The sequence below is a fragment of the Podarcis bocagei genome, assembly GCF_964188305.1.
Source record: "Podarcis bocagei genome assembly, chromosome: 5".
In the NCBI taxonomy this organism is placed as follows: domain Eukaryota; kingdom Metazoa; phylum Chordata; class Lepidosauria; order Squamata; family Lacertidae; genus Podarcis; species Podarcis bocagei.
This window is the reverse complement of record NC_138129.1, coordinates 32,962,306-32,979,490: the sequence shown is the minus strand read 5'-3', so window position 1 is coordinate 32,979,490 and position 17,185 is coordinate 32,962,306. Positions and strand designations below refer to the sequence as shown.

Below are 17,185 nucleotides of genomic sequence, written 5' to 3'. Positions count from 1 at the left end.
CTTACCTGCTGACCAGAAAAAACCACTTGCACATATGGATCAATGAAGACTTTCTTCTCACCCACAATCTTTGAAAAACCACCCATGATTCCTGCACTCATGCTGGGCAGACCCTCTGCCTTGTACATTTTGATGCAGAATTTCGCCCATGGCCTTTCAGCTGGGACTCTTTTAGGCAGCAGCAAGTTCCTGAAAGGAATATATTTGAGTTCTAAATAGTGTTCACAGCTCCTAGAAAACCAGAGGCTAACTAAAATTGAAGGAAAGGAGATCACTGAATCAGAACAACGGCCAATTCCATCAGTTCTCTAATCTTGAATAACATTAGCTATCAATCCCTTGCCAATCCTTTGGGAGAACACACTACAGTGGTACCTCGCAAGATGAATGCCTCGCAAGACGAAAAACGCGCAAGACGAAAGAGTTTTCCGTTTTTTGAGTCGTTCCGCAAGACAAATTTCCCTATGGGCTTGCTTCGCAAGACGAAACGTCTTGCGAGTTCTTGCGAGTTTGTTTCCTTTTTCTTAAAGCCGCTAAGCCGCTAATAGCCGCTAAGCTGCTAATAGCCGTGCTTCGCAAGACGAAAAAACCGCAAGACGAAGAGACTCGCGGAACGGATTAATTTCGTCTTGCGAGGCACCACTGTACATACCTCTCCATAACACAAACTTACTTTTCAATGTCTTCATTCTGACTTGTTGAGGTAGTGGGAAGGGAACTCATTACATCCCCTCGTGCAATGACAGAAATGTTGCATTTCACAAAGCCTTTGACTCCTGCCCTGGTGTCCTTGGGGTCATGAATAACAGCCCACTTCTGGTAAAATCTGTGATCTAAAAGGACATAAAGAGAGAATATCTGATTCAAAATTTTCTTGGATTCAATACATATTATAATGACAACTTCCATCACAAGTTCAAAGCCTCAGAGAAAAGCCAGCAGAGTTGTATTATCCTCACAAAGTACCACGGAAGACACTTAGCAAGCAAAAATCAATATCCATTCCCTGAAACCAACAGAGCTCTGCAGATTTACGGGAGGTTATGCACAGGAAATATGAGCTTTACTGAGGTCTTTCCATGGGCATGGTAGAAATTCCATGGAGCTTTCAGTTTTGATGAGGCAACACTTTGCACAATAAGGCTCATATATCCCCTGAAGAGTCAGAATTTTGACCAAGAGGGCTGTAGAGGGTTCAGAAGCATTAGCGCTGGAGGAGGAGCCAAGCTAGCCCTACCATAAAGCAAAGTAAGATTGGCTGTCACAGACAACAAATGCTGCATACACTCCAACATTTCTCTGATGAAAATAAGGAAATCCCATTCCATGATGATAATCTGGGCGGCTTCCAACATATAAAAATAATATTAAAACATTAAACATTTTTTTAAAAAAAATCCCTACACAGGATTGCCTTCAGACCGCTTGGGGGTTGAATAACTCCATTCGCTCCAATGCAAATAGGGACAACCTAAGGAAAAGTTGGACATTCTGGGATCAAATCAGAAATCAGGGTGGCTTCTCTAAATCAGGGACGTCGCTGGAAAATAGGGACACTTGGAGGGTCTGTTGCTGGCAAGAGGCATCAAGATGTTGGAGGTCAGAGTTGTGTGAGCTATGCAGCCCTGCACCCTCCTCCTCACTTGCAAGTCTGCTACCCTTCACCAATTTTCAAGGAAGATTCAGCTGCCGCCATCTGGTTGCCTTTTGTACATGGAATAGGGAAAGGCACAATGGTATCCTTAGTTTTCAGCAAAAATGTATTGGGGCTGCCCTGACTAGGCAGATGAAAACCATTTTACAATGTTCTCATTCATTACTTAATTGTAAATTATGTTGTTGTGAAAGAAAGAGTTCAAAATAGACCATAATGCAAGGGCGACTCATATCATAGGCTCAAAGCAGATAATGGAAAAGGAAATCAAGAATCATTTCCAAGTACTGTACCTGGCTGGTTGTATATAGTCGCTAGATCAACCTTGAATATCCCTATGAGTGCACCTAAGAATCGGATCTTCTTTGAATGGAAGACCTGCACATTAATACAAACCACTTTCTCAGTATTGTCAAAAGGTGTGCAGAACGTGATTAATGCTACAGTAGTAGCCCTCTATCAGCAGTGGTGGAGGGAACTGAGCTAATAGAATTGTTCGGTGGTTCCAAAGGATAGGGGGAGTGGCAAAAAAATGGCCAAGTTAAACTGTACTATATGAAACTGAGACAAGTTTAAAGGATGAGGGGTGTATTTCAATGTTGTCAGTCTTCGCTAATCTTGTGTTATAAGTCTACAAATAAATTGTAAAGCTCTTTTTCTCAACACTGGTATGATTTGTTTGGTGCTTCTTTTCAATTTAGAAGTTTAATCAAATTATTTTTCCTTCTTTCAATGACAGGATGTTAAATATTAATAAAGTATTTGAAACATATGGAACACATATGCATGTCGTTTATAAAAGCAGCCTCTATTTCAGCATTCCAGAGGACAGATACGGGGCATCGTCACACAGATGATCAAACTGTCCCATGGAGATGTTGCAAGGTTGGGATGTTGCAAGGATTTTACAAGGCAACCAGCTCATCTCTTCCACCCTTTACAGCATTCATAGAATGCATTAGAAAACTGTTTCCTAGGTACTTAGAATTCCTACCTCCTAGGACCAAGGCAGCCCAGTATAGCTGAGGTTCAGATTACTTTAGGTGCTCCTTCAAATTTCTCCTAGAATACACCATTTTCATTGGACATTTGGCTTAACCCCTGAATCCTCATTTTCAGCTATAACAAAACTTTGGTTCACATAATTACATTTTATCTCATTTGTCCCTCTACCACCCCTTTGTTTGTTGTCTCTCGATTGCATGCTCATTGCAGGGAGAGACCTCTCTGATGCTCCTGCAAAGTGCCACCTACACTTAAGGAACTATAAAATATCATAAACAAAAATAGTACAGTAATGCCTACATTGGTTTGGATTGTAATGGTTTCCACTGAGGCAGTCATTCTTATGAAACTAAGAATCAGCAAAACTTTGGAAGCAGAGGAAGGAAACCTAAAGCAGAGGCATGGTTTAGTACCCCACCTATTTTGTTACGGTTCTTTGCACCCATGTTGCTATGCAATAAGTTCGTGTTAGCTCTCTCCCCATAACAGTGACCCACAATGGCTGATACTTACAGAAATCTCTATGAGTCTGTGGAACAAAACATCTCTTGGTTCATGGAATTCAAATGTAAAATACTGGAAGGGAAAGGTGAAGAATTCTGACTCATGAGTGCTATCATATTCCAAGGACCACAGTTGTGCCCGCCCCCCATGAGATGCTTTCTTTAAAGCAGGGGTCATCAAACTTTTTCATCCCATGTGCAAATTTGCAAACTGGGGAAGCTGCCATGAGCAACAGGCAAGCACTGCAACCATCCGCATACTGAAGCCATTCACACCTGCACACTTTACAGCCACACATATATGCACACATGGCATAAGGTAAAGGGACCCCTGACCGTTAGGTCCAGTCATGGACGACTCTGGGGTTGTGGCTCTCATCTCACTTTACTGGCTGAGGGAGCCAGCATACAGCTTCTGGGTCATGTGGCCAGCATGACTAAGCCACTTCTGGTGAACCAGAGCAGCGCACGGAAACAACGTTTACCTTCCCGCCGGAGCAGTACCTATTTATCCGCTTGCACTGTGTGCTTTCGAACTGCTAGGTTGGCAGGAGCAGGGACCGAGCAAAGGGAGCTCACCCCGTCACGGGGATTCAAACCACCGACCTTCTGTTTAACCCACAGCGCCACATGGCATACACACATGCATTTGCTGCAATCTTGCACACACCAGTCACAACAATGTGCATACCAGCAATTAGGCTTGACAAAAGTGTTTTTGCTTCCTGCCCCCCTCCAAGTCTAACTGAAGGCAGAAGGTGGTATTCCTGGAGAAGACACCCTTCCCTCCCCAACTGCAACCCCTCCATCATCCCTCTTCCATTGTAATTAGGCCTGGGGGGAAACATTCCATTGTAGTCAACAGAGGACCTCTTGTGTGGGAGGCATTTTGAGTCAGGAGGCTCACAACTGGGGGGCGGTCACCATTAACTCACCCTTCCCTATTTGAGACCCCCCTGCTGAAAATGTTCCCCACCCCCACAGTTAGGCTTCATTGAAACTTTTTGGCTACAATAAGTTTGGCAGCCACTTCTCTAAACTTTTGAACCCATACCCAGCCCACCTCACTGAACCCTTCCCTCCACCCATCAGTTGGCATTGCCCAGTGAAAAGAGCTGATTGACAAGTGGTTATGGTTTGGGGGGAAATGGCCTCTCAGGGAAAACTGGATGTGGCAGGGCAAGATTCGTCCATAGGCCAGAGGTTCCCCACTCATGCTCTACAGAGGTGCATAAGCGTAGGACTTTCTCACATGTTGCGAAATTTCTGTACAGACAGCACTCTCCCGAAGGAATAAATGGTTGACCCACATGCTGATAATCCAATAGGTGATCATGAACACAGGGTACTTTGATTTATATACTCCTGGCCTCCACGTGCTAGTAGGCTGCAGCAAAATTTTTGCAACTGTACACAGAACCATTACTCAAGTGTGCAGCTGCCAACCTTGATAATTTAGTTATGACTTGCATGTTAATGCAACATCTTTTGTGGCATATGCAAGAGCATGCGAGTCTTTTGAGATAAGTTTGCAGCCTGCAGTCAGCTGCCTAACAGTGGCCAGGATATGTACAAAACTAGAAGTTCTGAGTGGTGGAGTCATGGAATCTTGCCTGTACATTACATACCTCATTGTAAAAGGGACAGTTGGTTGACTTTTGTGTTGCTGTGCGTCTCTTCTCATCTCCGATTTTCACAACTACAAAAGGGTCAATATTCACTCCTACCAATTTCTGGGCTTCAATAATGTTTATGCCAATCTGTGGAGACAATACACTTCCTAGGATCAGTCTGAGGATGTCATCATTATGGGAGATGGAATTAAATAAGAGGAAGGAGAAAATTGCTTGTTTCAAAGGCGCAGGTGTCTGAGTTTTTTCACAAGTTACTGGTATGTCAGGGTCACTTGGGAATTTTCTTTCAATCTGCAGGCAGAGATGGGGAATCCATGGCCCTCCAGATGTTGTTGGAATCCAACTCCCACCAGCCCCAGGCAGCACTGCTAATGGTCAGGGATGATGGGAGTTGCAGTTCATCATCAAGAGGGGCACAGGTTCCTCCACTCCTGATCTAACATGTCCTGGGCTAGTCTAATAGGAGTTTGATAACTTGGAACTAGTCCCATAAAATATCACATGCCCTCCCAGAAATCTTAAGGCAATATGAACATTCCCTTAAACCAGTGGTTCTTAAAGAGTGTGGCATGACACACTGGTGTGGCAGGAGAAAATGGCAAGTGTGGCCAGAAAATTCAAAGGCATTTGAACAATTCATTTCTGTTGTTGAGGAAATGAGAGTTTTTCTCAGATTAGACCTAATATAAATGAGGTTTAGACCCGGCAAAAGCAAATTCACATCTCTCATTGAGTTTGTATACATACTTAAGGTACATACAGTATACCAGAGGCACATTTATAATTGTATTTTGGGAATGGTTCATGTTCTTTTGTAGCTGCAATATTTTATACTTTCTGGATGTCCTATGATCATATTATAAAATAGTTGTGTTCTATCTTATAAATCAAGCACTGCTAGGAGTTTTCTTTTTGTTTTCCAATGTATTTCCTACCAATACAAAATTTGATGTGGTATGAGCATATTTTTATTCTGAAAGTGTGGCCTCGCTATATATATATATATATATATATATATATATATATATATATATATATATATATATATAAAAATGTTTGAGAGCCACTGCCTTAAATAGTTTACACAAGAAGACTGGCAAGTATAGTACCTGGAAGTTCTGTGGTCTAGGAGTAGCATACAAGTCCCATTTGGAAAAGACCCTAGAACGGCTGCAATGGAAAGAAAACACTGATTAAACACTTCAGCAATGCCATTCTCTGTAAACCATTACTTTATTTTGGAGGTAAATAAGTAAAGCTTTTAGTTTGATCTGTGACCCTTGTTAACATAATTTAAAAGGGAAGGATAATAGAAGAAAACGAAATGTTGACTTCAAATCAAATGCTTTTTATTGTCATCGCTCTCTCAACAGAAATTCAGCAAAGCACTTTCCGCTTTAACTTTTAAACATTTCGCGCCCTCATTTTGTATTTTTATGTTATGAACCACCTTGTAATCTTCGGATGAAAAGCAGTGTACAAATTTAGTAAATAATACTAATCAGGTTTATGCAGACAATTAAGAATCTGTAATAATATGCAGACAATTAAGAATTTGGAATAAGTGATTATCTGTAATAATCACTTATTCCAATTTTTTTAGTGGTATTCTAGATGCTCCTTGGGGTTCCTTCCAACTATGAAATATGCTGTTCCTGTTGATAAATGATGAAAGACCCTCACATAGCACATACACACTGTTCTGAAAGGTACATTGTGCTTAACACCAGGTTCCTTTTTTGAAGGGATATCAAATACGGTAGCTATGTGATGACGTGCCAAGCTAGCTAGGAACATGAAGACAGACCCTTTTGTGTTAAAGTGCTTTCAGAAAAGTACCTCTTGACAGGAGTGAAGACAATGCCGGAGAACTCCATGTCAGACACATCATAATAATCATCCTCATCATCATCAGTCTCCAAGCCTTTGACAAGTTTCCTGCCAAGTACTGCAGCCTTCCTATCCAGATCAGCAGCTCGCTTCACTTCGTCAGGGCTGCAACAAACACAAGCTCATGCTACATGCAAAGGAAACTTTAAGAAGCACAAGATATATGCAGTTCCTACAGCATCACAGTTATCAGCCTCTAAAGCTTTAAAAAAAAATTATCTATATCATTCATGACCAAAACTGAGCATCTAGTTCTTCCCTTTTTATTACTTTTTATCATCATCATCATCAATAACAACACAATCCACTCCAAGTTAATCAATTTTAATCAATTATTACAGTGTCAGAGGTTTAAGGATGCCTTCTTTTCCTCTCGATCTATAAGACATAATAATGCTTAACTATGGCTAGACCTGGAGCCCCCCCCCCGCTTTCCCGTGAAACGAAGCAAAAGAAACGCAAACCAACTAAAAACAGCATACAGAATATAAAAGCAGTTTAAATCAACCCAGTGTTGAAACAACACAATGAAACATCCAAAGTTGTGCAGAGACAAAACATACTATAACTCTGAGTTTCTGGAGCAAAATATTTTCATATTGTGGGTCCTTCTGTTGCTTGTGTATTCCATCACAGGCCCATTGCAAGCACTCTTTGCCCACTATGCGTCATATCACAACTATGCTTGGCATTGCTACACTGCATCTAGCAAATATGGTAAGTCACCAACTTTGCAGTGTTGATCTCCCAGTGCTATCCTGTTGTAGTGCCCCAAGTTGACTCACAATGCAAGTGCAATGCCCCAACTCAAGGGCTTTCCATCTCTGATTGCTGGCAGGGCAGGCGGGCGGGCATGCAGAGGGGGGGTGCGCACCAAGGGTGGGTGGGAAACGCAAAACTCACTCACTGGAGCCTGCCGGAAGCGCCTGACTCTCTCCCGTGCCGGATCATCACAGCTTCGGAGATGGGCAGTGGCAGCGCCTCTCTGATGCTTCCAAGCTGTGTGTGATGCCCATCTGAGAGGGGCAGCGCCACCACCTCTCCGACGCTTTCGCCCCTGGGTCAGGCCTGACTTGGGAGTGGAGCAGCTACCGCCCATGCCCCAGCCCCGAAGGTCAGCCTGGGCACAGCTTCATTCCATAAGGGACCTATAGTGGTTGTGCCCCCTCAAAAAATGCACCCAGGGCAACGGCCCCCTCCCAGCCCCCCACGCTGCGCCACTGCCCCAACTTGTGGTTTTGAACCAGTGCATAAAAGCTTTTGTATTTGATCGAGTAACTCAGAATATCAGGTTATAAAATGGAATAGGACACTTACTCCAGCTCCTCAAATCCAGGGTTGCGGATTATAACCTCTGAGCTATATTAAACAGGGGGAGAAAAGGAATAATGACAAGCATGCACCGACTGCAGAAAATAGCTCTCTATCCAATTTAACCTTTCTTGGGTTATTTCCATAACAGGGCCCTTTATCCCTGCTGAGGGTTTAAATTTCTGCAGTTAACTAGAAGCTGAATAATGACTATGAGTACACACACAGTTTAAACTGTTGCTCTAGCCTATTTCCCAGTTGGGACAGGGACGTCATAAACAAGATATTTAAAAAGAAAGGATGTCAACAGTGAAAACCCTGGAATGCAATTGTCTTGTCTCCACTCTCTGGAAAACCTGAGTGAGTGAATGATATCAATGTTGGCTGCACTGACTGGTGAATCTTCTTAATGGGTTGCAGTCTCTCTTGGCCTAACATTTCATACCAACAGAGTGATTCTGATGGCAATCAGAACCCCTCAGATTAGTGGTTGAGAGAGGCCAGTTATGGTGCAATTACTTCCAAAGCAACATTATGAGTAATATGCTTAACTGTGACAATTTCTCTTTCATGCCTCAAAACCCACATTGCCTGGGGCTAGTCATTCAATTTGCACTTGCATGAGCCCTGTATGTGCTGAAATCTTATCTTTCCTGATCTTACATTTCTGTGCTTGTTGTAGAAATGCTTTGAAATCTCCTAACAGGGGAGAGTACGTGGAGACATACCTGTAGGAATGCTGATTGAATAGCAGACATCTAAGTCTGTGCTTTAAAACTAAGGGTATAATCTAAACTCCCCCCTCCCACTGGTGGGACTTTGTGGAGCAGTGGAACCACTCCCACATTTGTAACCCTGCTGGTTTCAGCAAATATGGGGAGGACGATCAAAGTGGATGCCATCTTTCCGGCTATAAACTGGCTCCCAGGCAAGCTCAGTCCAGCTCTAGCCTTTCTCCGCCCTTGGAACACCCATTTTGGGATTCTGCCAACTGTTGGTAGGGATCCTGCCCACCTGTTTGGTAACTAGGAGGAGGCTGACTGAGCTAGGTTTCCTGAGTGGAAGGACACTTCTGCCTAGTCCTACCTTCTGCCCAGTGTAATTTTCTTCTCACATTATATCCAGTACCTGTCTTTCATCTGATAGACAAAATCTTCTTCAGCCCATGTTCCTGCGGCTCCATCAGGAGGCTGGTATCGCAGATCTAGTTCAATATATATCTATATGGGAAAGGCAAACCATAGGAAGACCACAACTGTTATAAGGCAGCTGGCTTGGGGAGGTTTTTTGCCCTGAAATACATGATGTAAATTGGTATGGACAGTGTGTTTTTTCTTTTAAAAAAATGTTTAGGGGTACTCTTATTTTGACTCAAGAAAAACACCATTTTACAGATCAAATAAGGAAAAATAAATACAGCAAATGGACAAAAGTACAAAGATTCACAAAATATTTAGGAGTATGCATCCCCCTGCATGCCCCCATAAAAAAGTATTGCGTATGGATAAATGCATGCATGCATGAAATACGTAAGAATATTTTAAAACAGAAGAGAATATAGTAAATGCACATACAAAAGTAAGTAAAAAATAATAGTGAGCTAAATTAAGTGGAGGCCTAGTATCTCAGCCTAACCCACCTCGCAGGACAGTTGTGAGGCAGGGACCATGTATGCTGTTCTGAGCTCTTTGGAGGAATGGCGGAATTAAACATATAATAAATGGACCGTTTTTTTGTGCATGCCCAAAACCAAAATCTAAGCATGTTAGCAATGGAAGATGTCTGCAGAAAGAATCTTCCATAACTCATGTAGGATCTCTTTTGAGGAAATAGGAGCCTAACACGTATTAAGTACTTTGTCAAGTTAGCTGTGGCACTCAAAAGCCAGCTCACTGGTGCTTTTCAAGTGTCCCTGGGCATAGCCAGGATTTTTGTTGGGGGGGCAGAACTTTTGTTAGGGGGCAGAACTGATGTGATTAGTCAGTTAGTTAAGTATTTCTATTGTTTTACTTGAACTGGGGGGGCAGTTGCCCCCCCCCAGCCCCACCCTTGGCTACACCCATGCAAGTATCCCAGTATTCTGATGATAGTCAAACTACTTACACCTGTGATGCTGTGGTTTTTGTCAACCAGAGCCTCTCTGATGTTTAGTCGTCCAGATGTTACTAAGTGCTGAAGGCTTATAACTAAGGAACCAAGTAATCTACAATGAAAGAATAAGCAATGTTGAAACAGAGTACTAAAGTATGCTGGGGGATGATGAGACATGAATAGAAACATATCGGTGTGAGCTGGTAATTCTGCATCATGGGTAGCCAGTGCGGTACCCTCCAGATGCTATTGGACATCAACCCCATCCAGCATGACCAACAGTCAGGGAATCAGGGATGTGGAGCTCAGCAGTCCAGCAACATCTGACTATTCCTATTCCACCCATTGAAAAGACTAAGGAAGACTACATTTCTTTGTGTGCAGGCAGGCATGTATACACATATGACCGTTAGGGTACCCAGGTATCAGCCAAGAGATCATGGATATATCTTTAACAGGTTAAAAGCACTTGAGTCTCCTGCACTTATGCCACTGCTTCTCCAGTCCCTTTACTGTTTCTCTTGCTGTTTTGGAATGTTTAAGGGTGTCTGAGTTGAAGTGCTGGGACAGGAGAAAGGTTAGACTACCATGTGAGCCCTTCTTCTCCCCTGCTTATAATGGACCCCCTAGGAATGCACCTTTTGCCGTGCACTGGTGGGTGTTGAATTCAGGCAGCAGCCATTTTACACGCATCCAATTGACACGTGACCACTGACCTCTGGGTCCTTTTGTCCTGGAAGAGGGCAGAATGGGAGGCAGAATAGGGTGCAGTGGGTGGGGCGTAATGGGCTGTTATGGGGCAGGGCAGGGCAGGCTTATGCATGCTCTGTCGATGCATGGGGAGGGGGGTGCAAGGAACAGAACCCCTGCTCAAAATGGTTGCCATTTGTACAAGCAAAAGAGTAGTGTTTGAAATCTTAACCAGTTCTAATGCTCGCACAACTTGATTGCCTTGCAATTGTTCAGTGGCAATGTTTCTCAACAATGTCCACTTATGTACCTGCCATTGAACCTCCCACACCCTGGTGACTTCACAAAATGTGATCCCATATTGACATTTGACCTCTCTGGGGTGGCTGCCTGTATGTGTCAAAGCATGAGTATTTGGCTGTAGGCAAAGAAGAGGGTGGATATGGATTAGGGATTCATCAGGTCAGTTTAGAACCCACCATCTGCTTCAGTTGAGCTCTGATTTAGACAACTCGCAATACTCCTGCATCCAAATCACCAAAATTTAATTCTGTTGATATTTAAGTCAAGGGCATATATTTTAAATCCACTTAACCCAGTTGTGCCATCCAGAGTCCACTGGAAGGTCATAAAGTCATAAAGAACACAATTTGCCTCAGGCAAAGTACAGCAACAAGACCTTCCCAGTGGAGGCATGTGTTGATTTCTGTGAAATTTGTGAAATGGACACATACATTGGTGACATCAGCCAGGCTTGTTGCCCTAAGCCTAAATCTAGCTAGTGCCTCATAGTCACCCGCTTGAAATAAATATGAACTTACCTATTACTAAATACCTTACTGCAGTTGTAAACTTTAACAATCAGCATCTCTTCCATAATCAGCTTTCCATAGTGTGGCCAGCGAAAAAGCTAAAAAGAAAAGACAAGCAACAGAATTCATGGTGGGCTCCTGGAGCTCCTGAAGAGCCCACTTCCCCAGTTCTTCATGGCATATACCAGCCTTCACCAACCTGGTGCCCTCCAGATATTTTGGACTATAACTCCCACCAGCCCCAGCCATGTTGTTGAGGGAAGTCAACCGAAACATCTGGAGGGTGGTGAGGGCTGTCATATATAGTTAGATGGGTACCAAGGTATGGAGTATCTTAAAAGAACACATGAGAGTAAGGCAGTCATCACATCTTTTGAGTCACAGAACTTCACACATTAAACAATGGTGAGAGAAGGCTTGTCATCACTTTCTCTTATAGCTTAATAACCTAATTTAATATACTGGGGAAATTATAACACTATATGATTTAATAAAAGTAGACTGTGGGGCAGAATGAGATTCTGTGGCTAAGAGCACAAGCATGCCTTCAGCCAGATCATGCTGCTTCATGCTGTACAGCAGCCTGGGGACACTATTTTGCTGTGGTAGACATGTCAAGTGTGAAGGCGCTTGTCCACAAACACTTTGGGAGCATATGCTAATGTGTCATAACTGAAAACTCAATCCTCTTTGAGCACAATGTAATGCTTCCTTACCTCTCCAAAGACTACTTCCTGGCCACAGTGTATCTTCTTTGTCTTCTGAGTAAAACCTTAGAACAAAATGCAGAGTTTGTCATTCTAGAATAGTGGTGAACTCGTTCTCACAACAGCCAACCCAGATGCCTATGGCAGTAATGAGGAACCTCTGGCCCTCCAGATCTTGTTGGACTCCAGCTCCCATCAGCCCCAGGTAGTATGACTGACCAACAGTCAGGGACGATGAGTGTTGTACTTCAATGAATCTGATATTAACAGAAGCTTCTCTCTAGCCTTAGCATGCTACTACTAGCATGTGTTTAGAAAACAGAGATCCAAATAATTTTGCCTAGAAAAGCACCACACCTCAGAAAACATTCCTGGTCACCCTTTGCCTTGCACCTGAGTTACCTGGTAAGGTCTCCCTGATAGGACTTCCCATGCTGCTGTGCAGGGAGAACTCAGAGCACTGACACCTTTGATAAAGCCACCTGTGTCTTTTTGAGGTATATACCAGACTTAATCACAATAGCACACCTAAAGACAATTGCTATCTAAAAAGTGTTTTGGAAACCAGTTGTCTGAAGGGATATGCACAGGTGATGTCTCAGACTTCATCATCCCACTGTTGTTATTTAAAAGAAACAGAAACGTTATCCTTGCCATTGTGTATACCCCCTTGCATTTTATCCACACAACAATGCTGTGATGGGTTCTGGGCTGTGAGTATGTGGCTGGCCCAGTATCATCCATGAAGCTTTGTGGCTGAATGGGGATTTGAAGCTGGGTATTCCTGATCCAAGTCAAGCATTCTAATTACTGTTAGTACCCTCATTACAGTGGTACCTCAGGTTAAGTACTTAATTCGTTCCAGAGGTCCGTTCTTAACGTGAAACTGTTCTTAACCTGAAGCACCACTTTAGCTAATGGGGTCTCCTGCTGCTGCTGCCACGCCGCCGGAGCACGATTTCTGTTCTCATCCTGAAGCAAAGTTCTTAACCCAAGGTACTATTTCTGGGTTAGTGGAGTCTGTAACCTGAAGCGTATGTAACCCAAAGCATATGTAACCTGAGGTACCACTGTATAAATAACAAAATGTTCTAAGTTTTCCCCTCTAGCCATGGTAGAATACATGCAAGGAGGAAGACTAAATAATGGTGACTTTAGAAGCTTTTCCCATAATTGAAAGCAAAACTCTAGCTTGCATTCGGTGGTGTGAGCTTTTAATCCACTGTCTTACTGGACTTTTGTACACAAATAACTTTCTTTTAGCATAAGAGGAATTATCCCTGGATATACGGAGAGGAAGCCTCTGCATAGTGTTAGAAGTTGTTGTATGACATGAATGGTCTAAATAAGGGGGAACCAGGGCACAAGGATTTCTGGGATTATAGAGAGTGTTACACAGGGGAGGGAGACAGGTTGCTAGATGAAATTATCATAATTTTTGGTTTTAATTTAGAGGGGGGAAACTGTTCACCTATCTGGGTTTCTTGGTTGTTCAAAGGAAACAAAGCTTACCACACGGATTATCACCATAACTAAGACATGACCTGATAATTCACTGCCACTTTTTAACAAGCAGATGGGAACACCTCTTTCCCTTAGCAAATATTTCATTGCAGTGGAATGTACACAAAGGATACTAGGCTGTTATCAGCTACTGAGTCAACAACTACTGGTGAGTTGCTGGACTTAAATAGAGACCAAAGAGGAAATGACTGACTGACAAAAAAGCTGCAAGAGAAATCCCTCCTTGGACAGAGAAGTGAAAATGTTTCTGAGGTGGGTAATTCAAATCACTGGAAGCATTGCCTAAAAGATCTAACTGAACCCTTGTAGCCAGAGCATAGTTACTTGGAGGTGAATGTTACTTCATACATTAGGTTTTTCCTGCACAAGAAGTAATCTTCTAGGAAAAGTGGGATCTTTTGATAATTCCTATATCTTGCTGACCTCCATTAAATTAACCTCCAATTAAGATTAACACTGCAGAATGGGTTTCTATATATATTTTTTTGCTGTCCTATCTCCAGTACAAAATATTGTCCATTCAGGTGATTGGACAACCTGAATTCTGCCTCCACACCTTGTTACTAGTAATGCATACATATATGAGGAACGAACAGGCCTTTTTTTAAAGGTAATTTAGATTTTTTTAAAAATTAGCTGAATTCACCAGAACTCAGTTCTGGCACCTGTCAGGTGCATAGCTGTCAACGTTTCCCTTTTTTTAAGGGTAATTCCCTTAGGCCGAATAGGATTCCTCACAAGAAAATGGAAAAGTTGACAGCTATGCTCAGGTGGGCACCATTGTCATTACAAGAGAACAAGGGAAGCGTTCATGGTGAGTTCCGGCACCTCTTTTTTGTAGAAAACTAGGACTGGGAATGACTATTTGCTCCTAGGTGGTTATAAGACTTAAGAGGTGTTTCTTTTGAGGGTATGTGTGTATGTGACTGAGGAGAAAGGTTTTCTTTTTTTCTTAAAGAGAGCTGCTTCCCACGACAAATTTTCTATACAGCTAAGTACATCCTTGTAAGAAATTAAGTTATGTGCATATACAGTCCTGTGTGTTTAACATACACACGACTATTTCACCACATATTAGAGTTGAGGGAAGCCCTGCATGGGGGCCAGCTCCCATAGCACACTCTTGCAGTGAAACAGACAGAGATCAGTATGTTTGTTACATGTGATGTTGTACACACAGATGCAGGCACTTTCAAAAAAGAGAGTGCTATCTGTGTTGTTGTTTTTTTAAAAAAATGTATCATATGTAAAGAGTTCCTCGGTTTCAGAACTTTCTTCAAGGTTACATGAACAAGCATATTCCATGACAGAACAAGCAGGACCACAGCTCACATAACAGACATGTTCATATAACTGAAAAGGAAAGGCAGTGGTACCTCTACACAATGCACAGAGTCCCACACACCTGCATCTTGGCCCCCTGATGCATTTTCATCACCTCAGGCTAAAGCAAACAGATTCCTGGGCTACCAGTTCCTTCTCCCCTTCCCCAAACCTTGGATGCATTTCCTTTCCTTCCCACCTCACCCCGACTTCCTTCCCCGCGCCTCCCCATGCTCCGCACCTCGGAAATTCAGTTGCACCTGCCGCTCCCCTGTCCCTGGCAGGTGGGTGACCCTCTTGACGCTGACACTCAGGGCCATGGTGCTGCCAGGGCTTGGCTCGCTTCAGCACTGACCAGGCGTGAGGGCTGGCTGCTAAACAGTCCAGGGCTCCACCTGTCTCGTCACTCAGTGAGTCAGGCCTGGGGACTCACCAAGCAGGTTTGGCTGCCCAGACCCCACCTGCAAGTCACACATTATCCAATATTGGCAAGTACGTTCAAAGTGGGTAGGCACCAATCACTCCAGGCTGTATTCAGTACTACAGTGGTACCTCAGGTTACAGACGCTTCAGGTTACATACGCTTCAGGTTACAGACTCTGCTAAGCCAGAAATAGTCCTTCAGGTTAAGAACTTTGCTTCAGGTTGAGAACAGAAATCGGGCTCCGGCGGCGTGGCAGCAGCAGGAGGCCCCATTAGCTAAAGTGGTGCTTCAGGTTAAGAACAGTTTCAGGTTAAGTACGGACCTCCGGAACGAATTAAGTACTTAATCTGAGGTACCACTGTAGTGCTTCTCAGAGTAGGCCCATAAGACATGACTGAATTCTTAGCATTAGCTGTAGCCCTCTATCCTGACCACTCTGATTCTCCTTAATACAAGCCATGTGCCTAACGAGCATAAGTCACAGCCAGCTGAGGAACAGCAGCCATTTCCCCCTCAGCAGGTCAATGAGGTAATTTTAAACTCTGGACTTAATGGTCTGATTGAGGATGGGGGCTCTTTAGATAAGTGTATTATTCACAGACTTTGGACCCTTTCATCCATACTTTTTATCACACATTCATGATTTGTGCTCCTCATGCTATCCAGGTGCTCATACATAATCTCATTTTCAATACTACTTATGCCTGCAAAAATTTTGGGGTGGTCACACTGCTTCATTTCCAGTCAGTGCAAGTCCCATATCTTTCTGCTAAAACCTTGTGGCTTTTTATGCCACAAATATGGTTTATTTTTGCCACGCTTTTCTTGCACGAAAGCTCATCTGGACAGTAATTATATGGTAGAACTGGGTAAGTGTTGCAGAACTAATAACGCAGAATAAATTCACCACTGATCCATTACTATTGTGTCACCAACATGTAGCAGAATGCACCCACAATGAAGCAACAGTCTGGAAGGGCCTTTCATGATAAGTAGGCCCTGTTGTGTTTGGGGGCCCTCATTCTCCTATGGGGCTCTAGACTTCTCTCCCCCGCCCCCCTGCCGCCTTTCTCTGACTCCACCACAGTTATTTGTTCAATACATCTGGGGCCCCATCTATCTTTCCACTTGACCTTCTATGTAATGCCCCCTCCACTCAACCAGTGGAAGTAAAGTGTCAGATCAGAAGCTGCAAATTTACTTCAAGTGATGTATTCAGGTCTGGAGCAGTGTGCAAGAGCCCTAATACAGTGGTACCTCAGGTTACAGACTCCGCTAACCCAGAAATAGTACCTCAGGTTAAGAACTTTTCCTCAGGATGAGAACAGAAATCACGCGGTGGCAGCGTGAGGCCCCATTAGCTAAAGTGGTACCTTAGGTTAAGAACAGTTTCAGGTTAAGAATGGACCTCCAGAATGAATTAAGTTCTTAACCAGAGGTACCACTGTATTAGTATCATTTCTTCATATATATTTAGAATATCTAGTGAATAACATAAATTCACCGCCAATCCTAAATACATTTGGAGGTTCCATAATTTCTGCTTGAGTGCCATAAACAACACTTCCCACAGTCCATATTGTGTTTCCCCTCTTTTCTAGTTGTTGACAGAATAGG

General features: G+C 43.1%; 1 protein-coding gene across 3 annotated transcripts in view; it reads right to left on the bottom strand.

Moving 5' to 3' along the window:
- The window catches only part of LOC308587321 (fer-1-like protein 4), a 54,010-nt gene extending 36,876 nt beyond the window's left edge, over positions 1 to 17,134 (bottom strand). Inside the window, exons 1-14 of one of the 3 annotated variants that reach the window (XM_081194844.1) lie at positions 16,770 to 16,786; positions 15,386 to 15,605; positions 12,307 to 12,362; positions 11,600 to 11,688; positions 10,101 to 10,200; positions 9,126 to 9,217; positions 8,004 to 8,045; positions 6,636 to 6,791; positions 5,906 to 5,966; positions 4,791 to 4,922; positions 3,173 to 3,235; positions 1,948 to 2,032; positions 674 to 833; positions 6 to 189 (exon numbers count right to left, since the gene is read on the bottom strand). In XM_081194844.1, the coding sequence (XP_081050970.1) occupies positions 6 to 189; positions 674 to 833; positions 1,948 to 2,032; positions 3,173 to 3,235; positions 4,791 to 4,922; positions 5,906 to 5,966; positions 6,636 to 6,791; positions 8,004 to 8,045; positions 9,126 to 9,217; positions 10,101 to 10,200; positions 11,600 to 11,688; positions 12,307 to 12,362; positions 15,386 to 15,464 (1,299 nt within the window). In that variant the 5' untranslated portion in view covers positions 15,465 to 15,605; positions 16,770 to 16,786. Of the gene's footprint in view, positions 1 to 5; positions 190 to 673; positions 834 to 1,947; positions 2,033 to 3,172; positions 3,236 to 4,790; positions 4,923 to 5,905; positions 5,967 to 6,635; positions 6,792 to 8,003; positions 8,046 to 9,125; positions 9,218 to 10,100; positions 10,201 to 11,599; positions 11,689 to 12,306; positions 12,363 to 15,385; positions 15,682 to 16,524 lie in introns of those variants that run through there. The other 2 variants (XM_081194845.1, XM_081194843.1) reach the window with 2 other exon arrangements.
- Between the last annotated feature and the right edge of the window lie 51 nt (positions 17,135 to 17,185).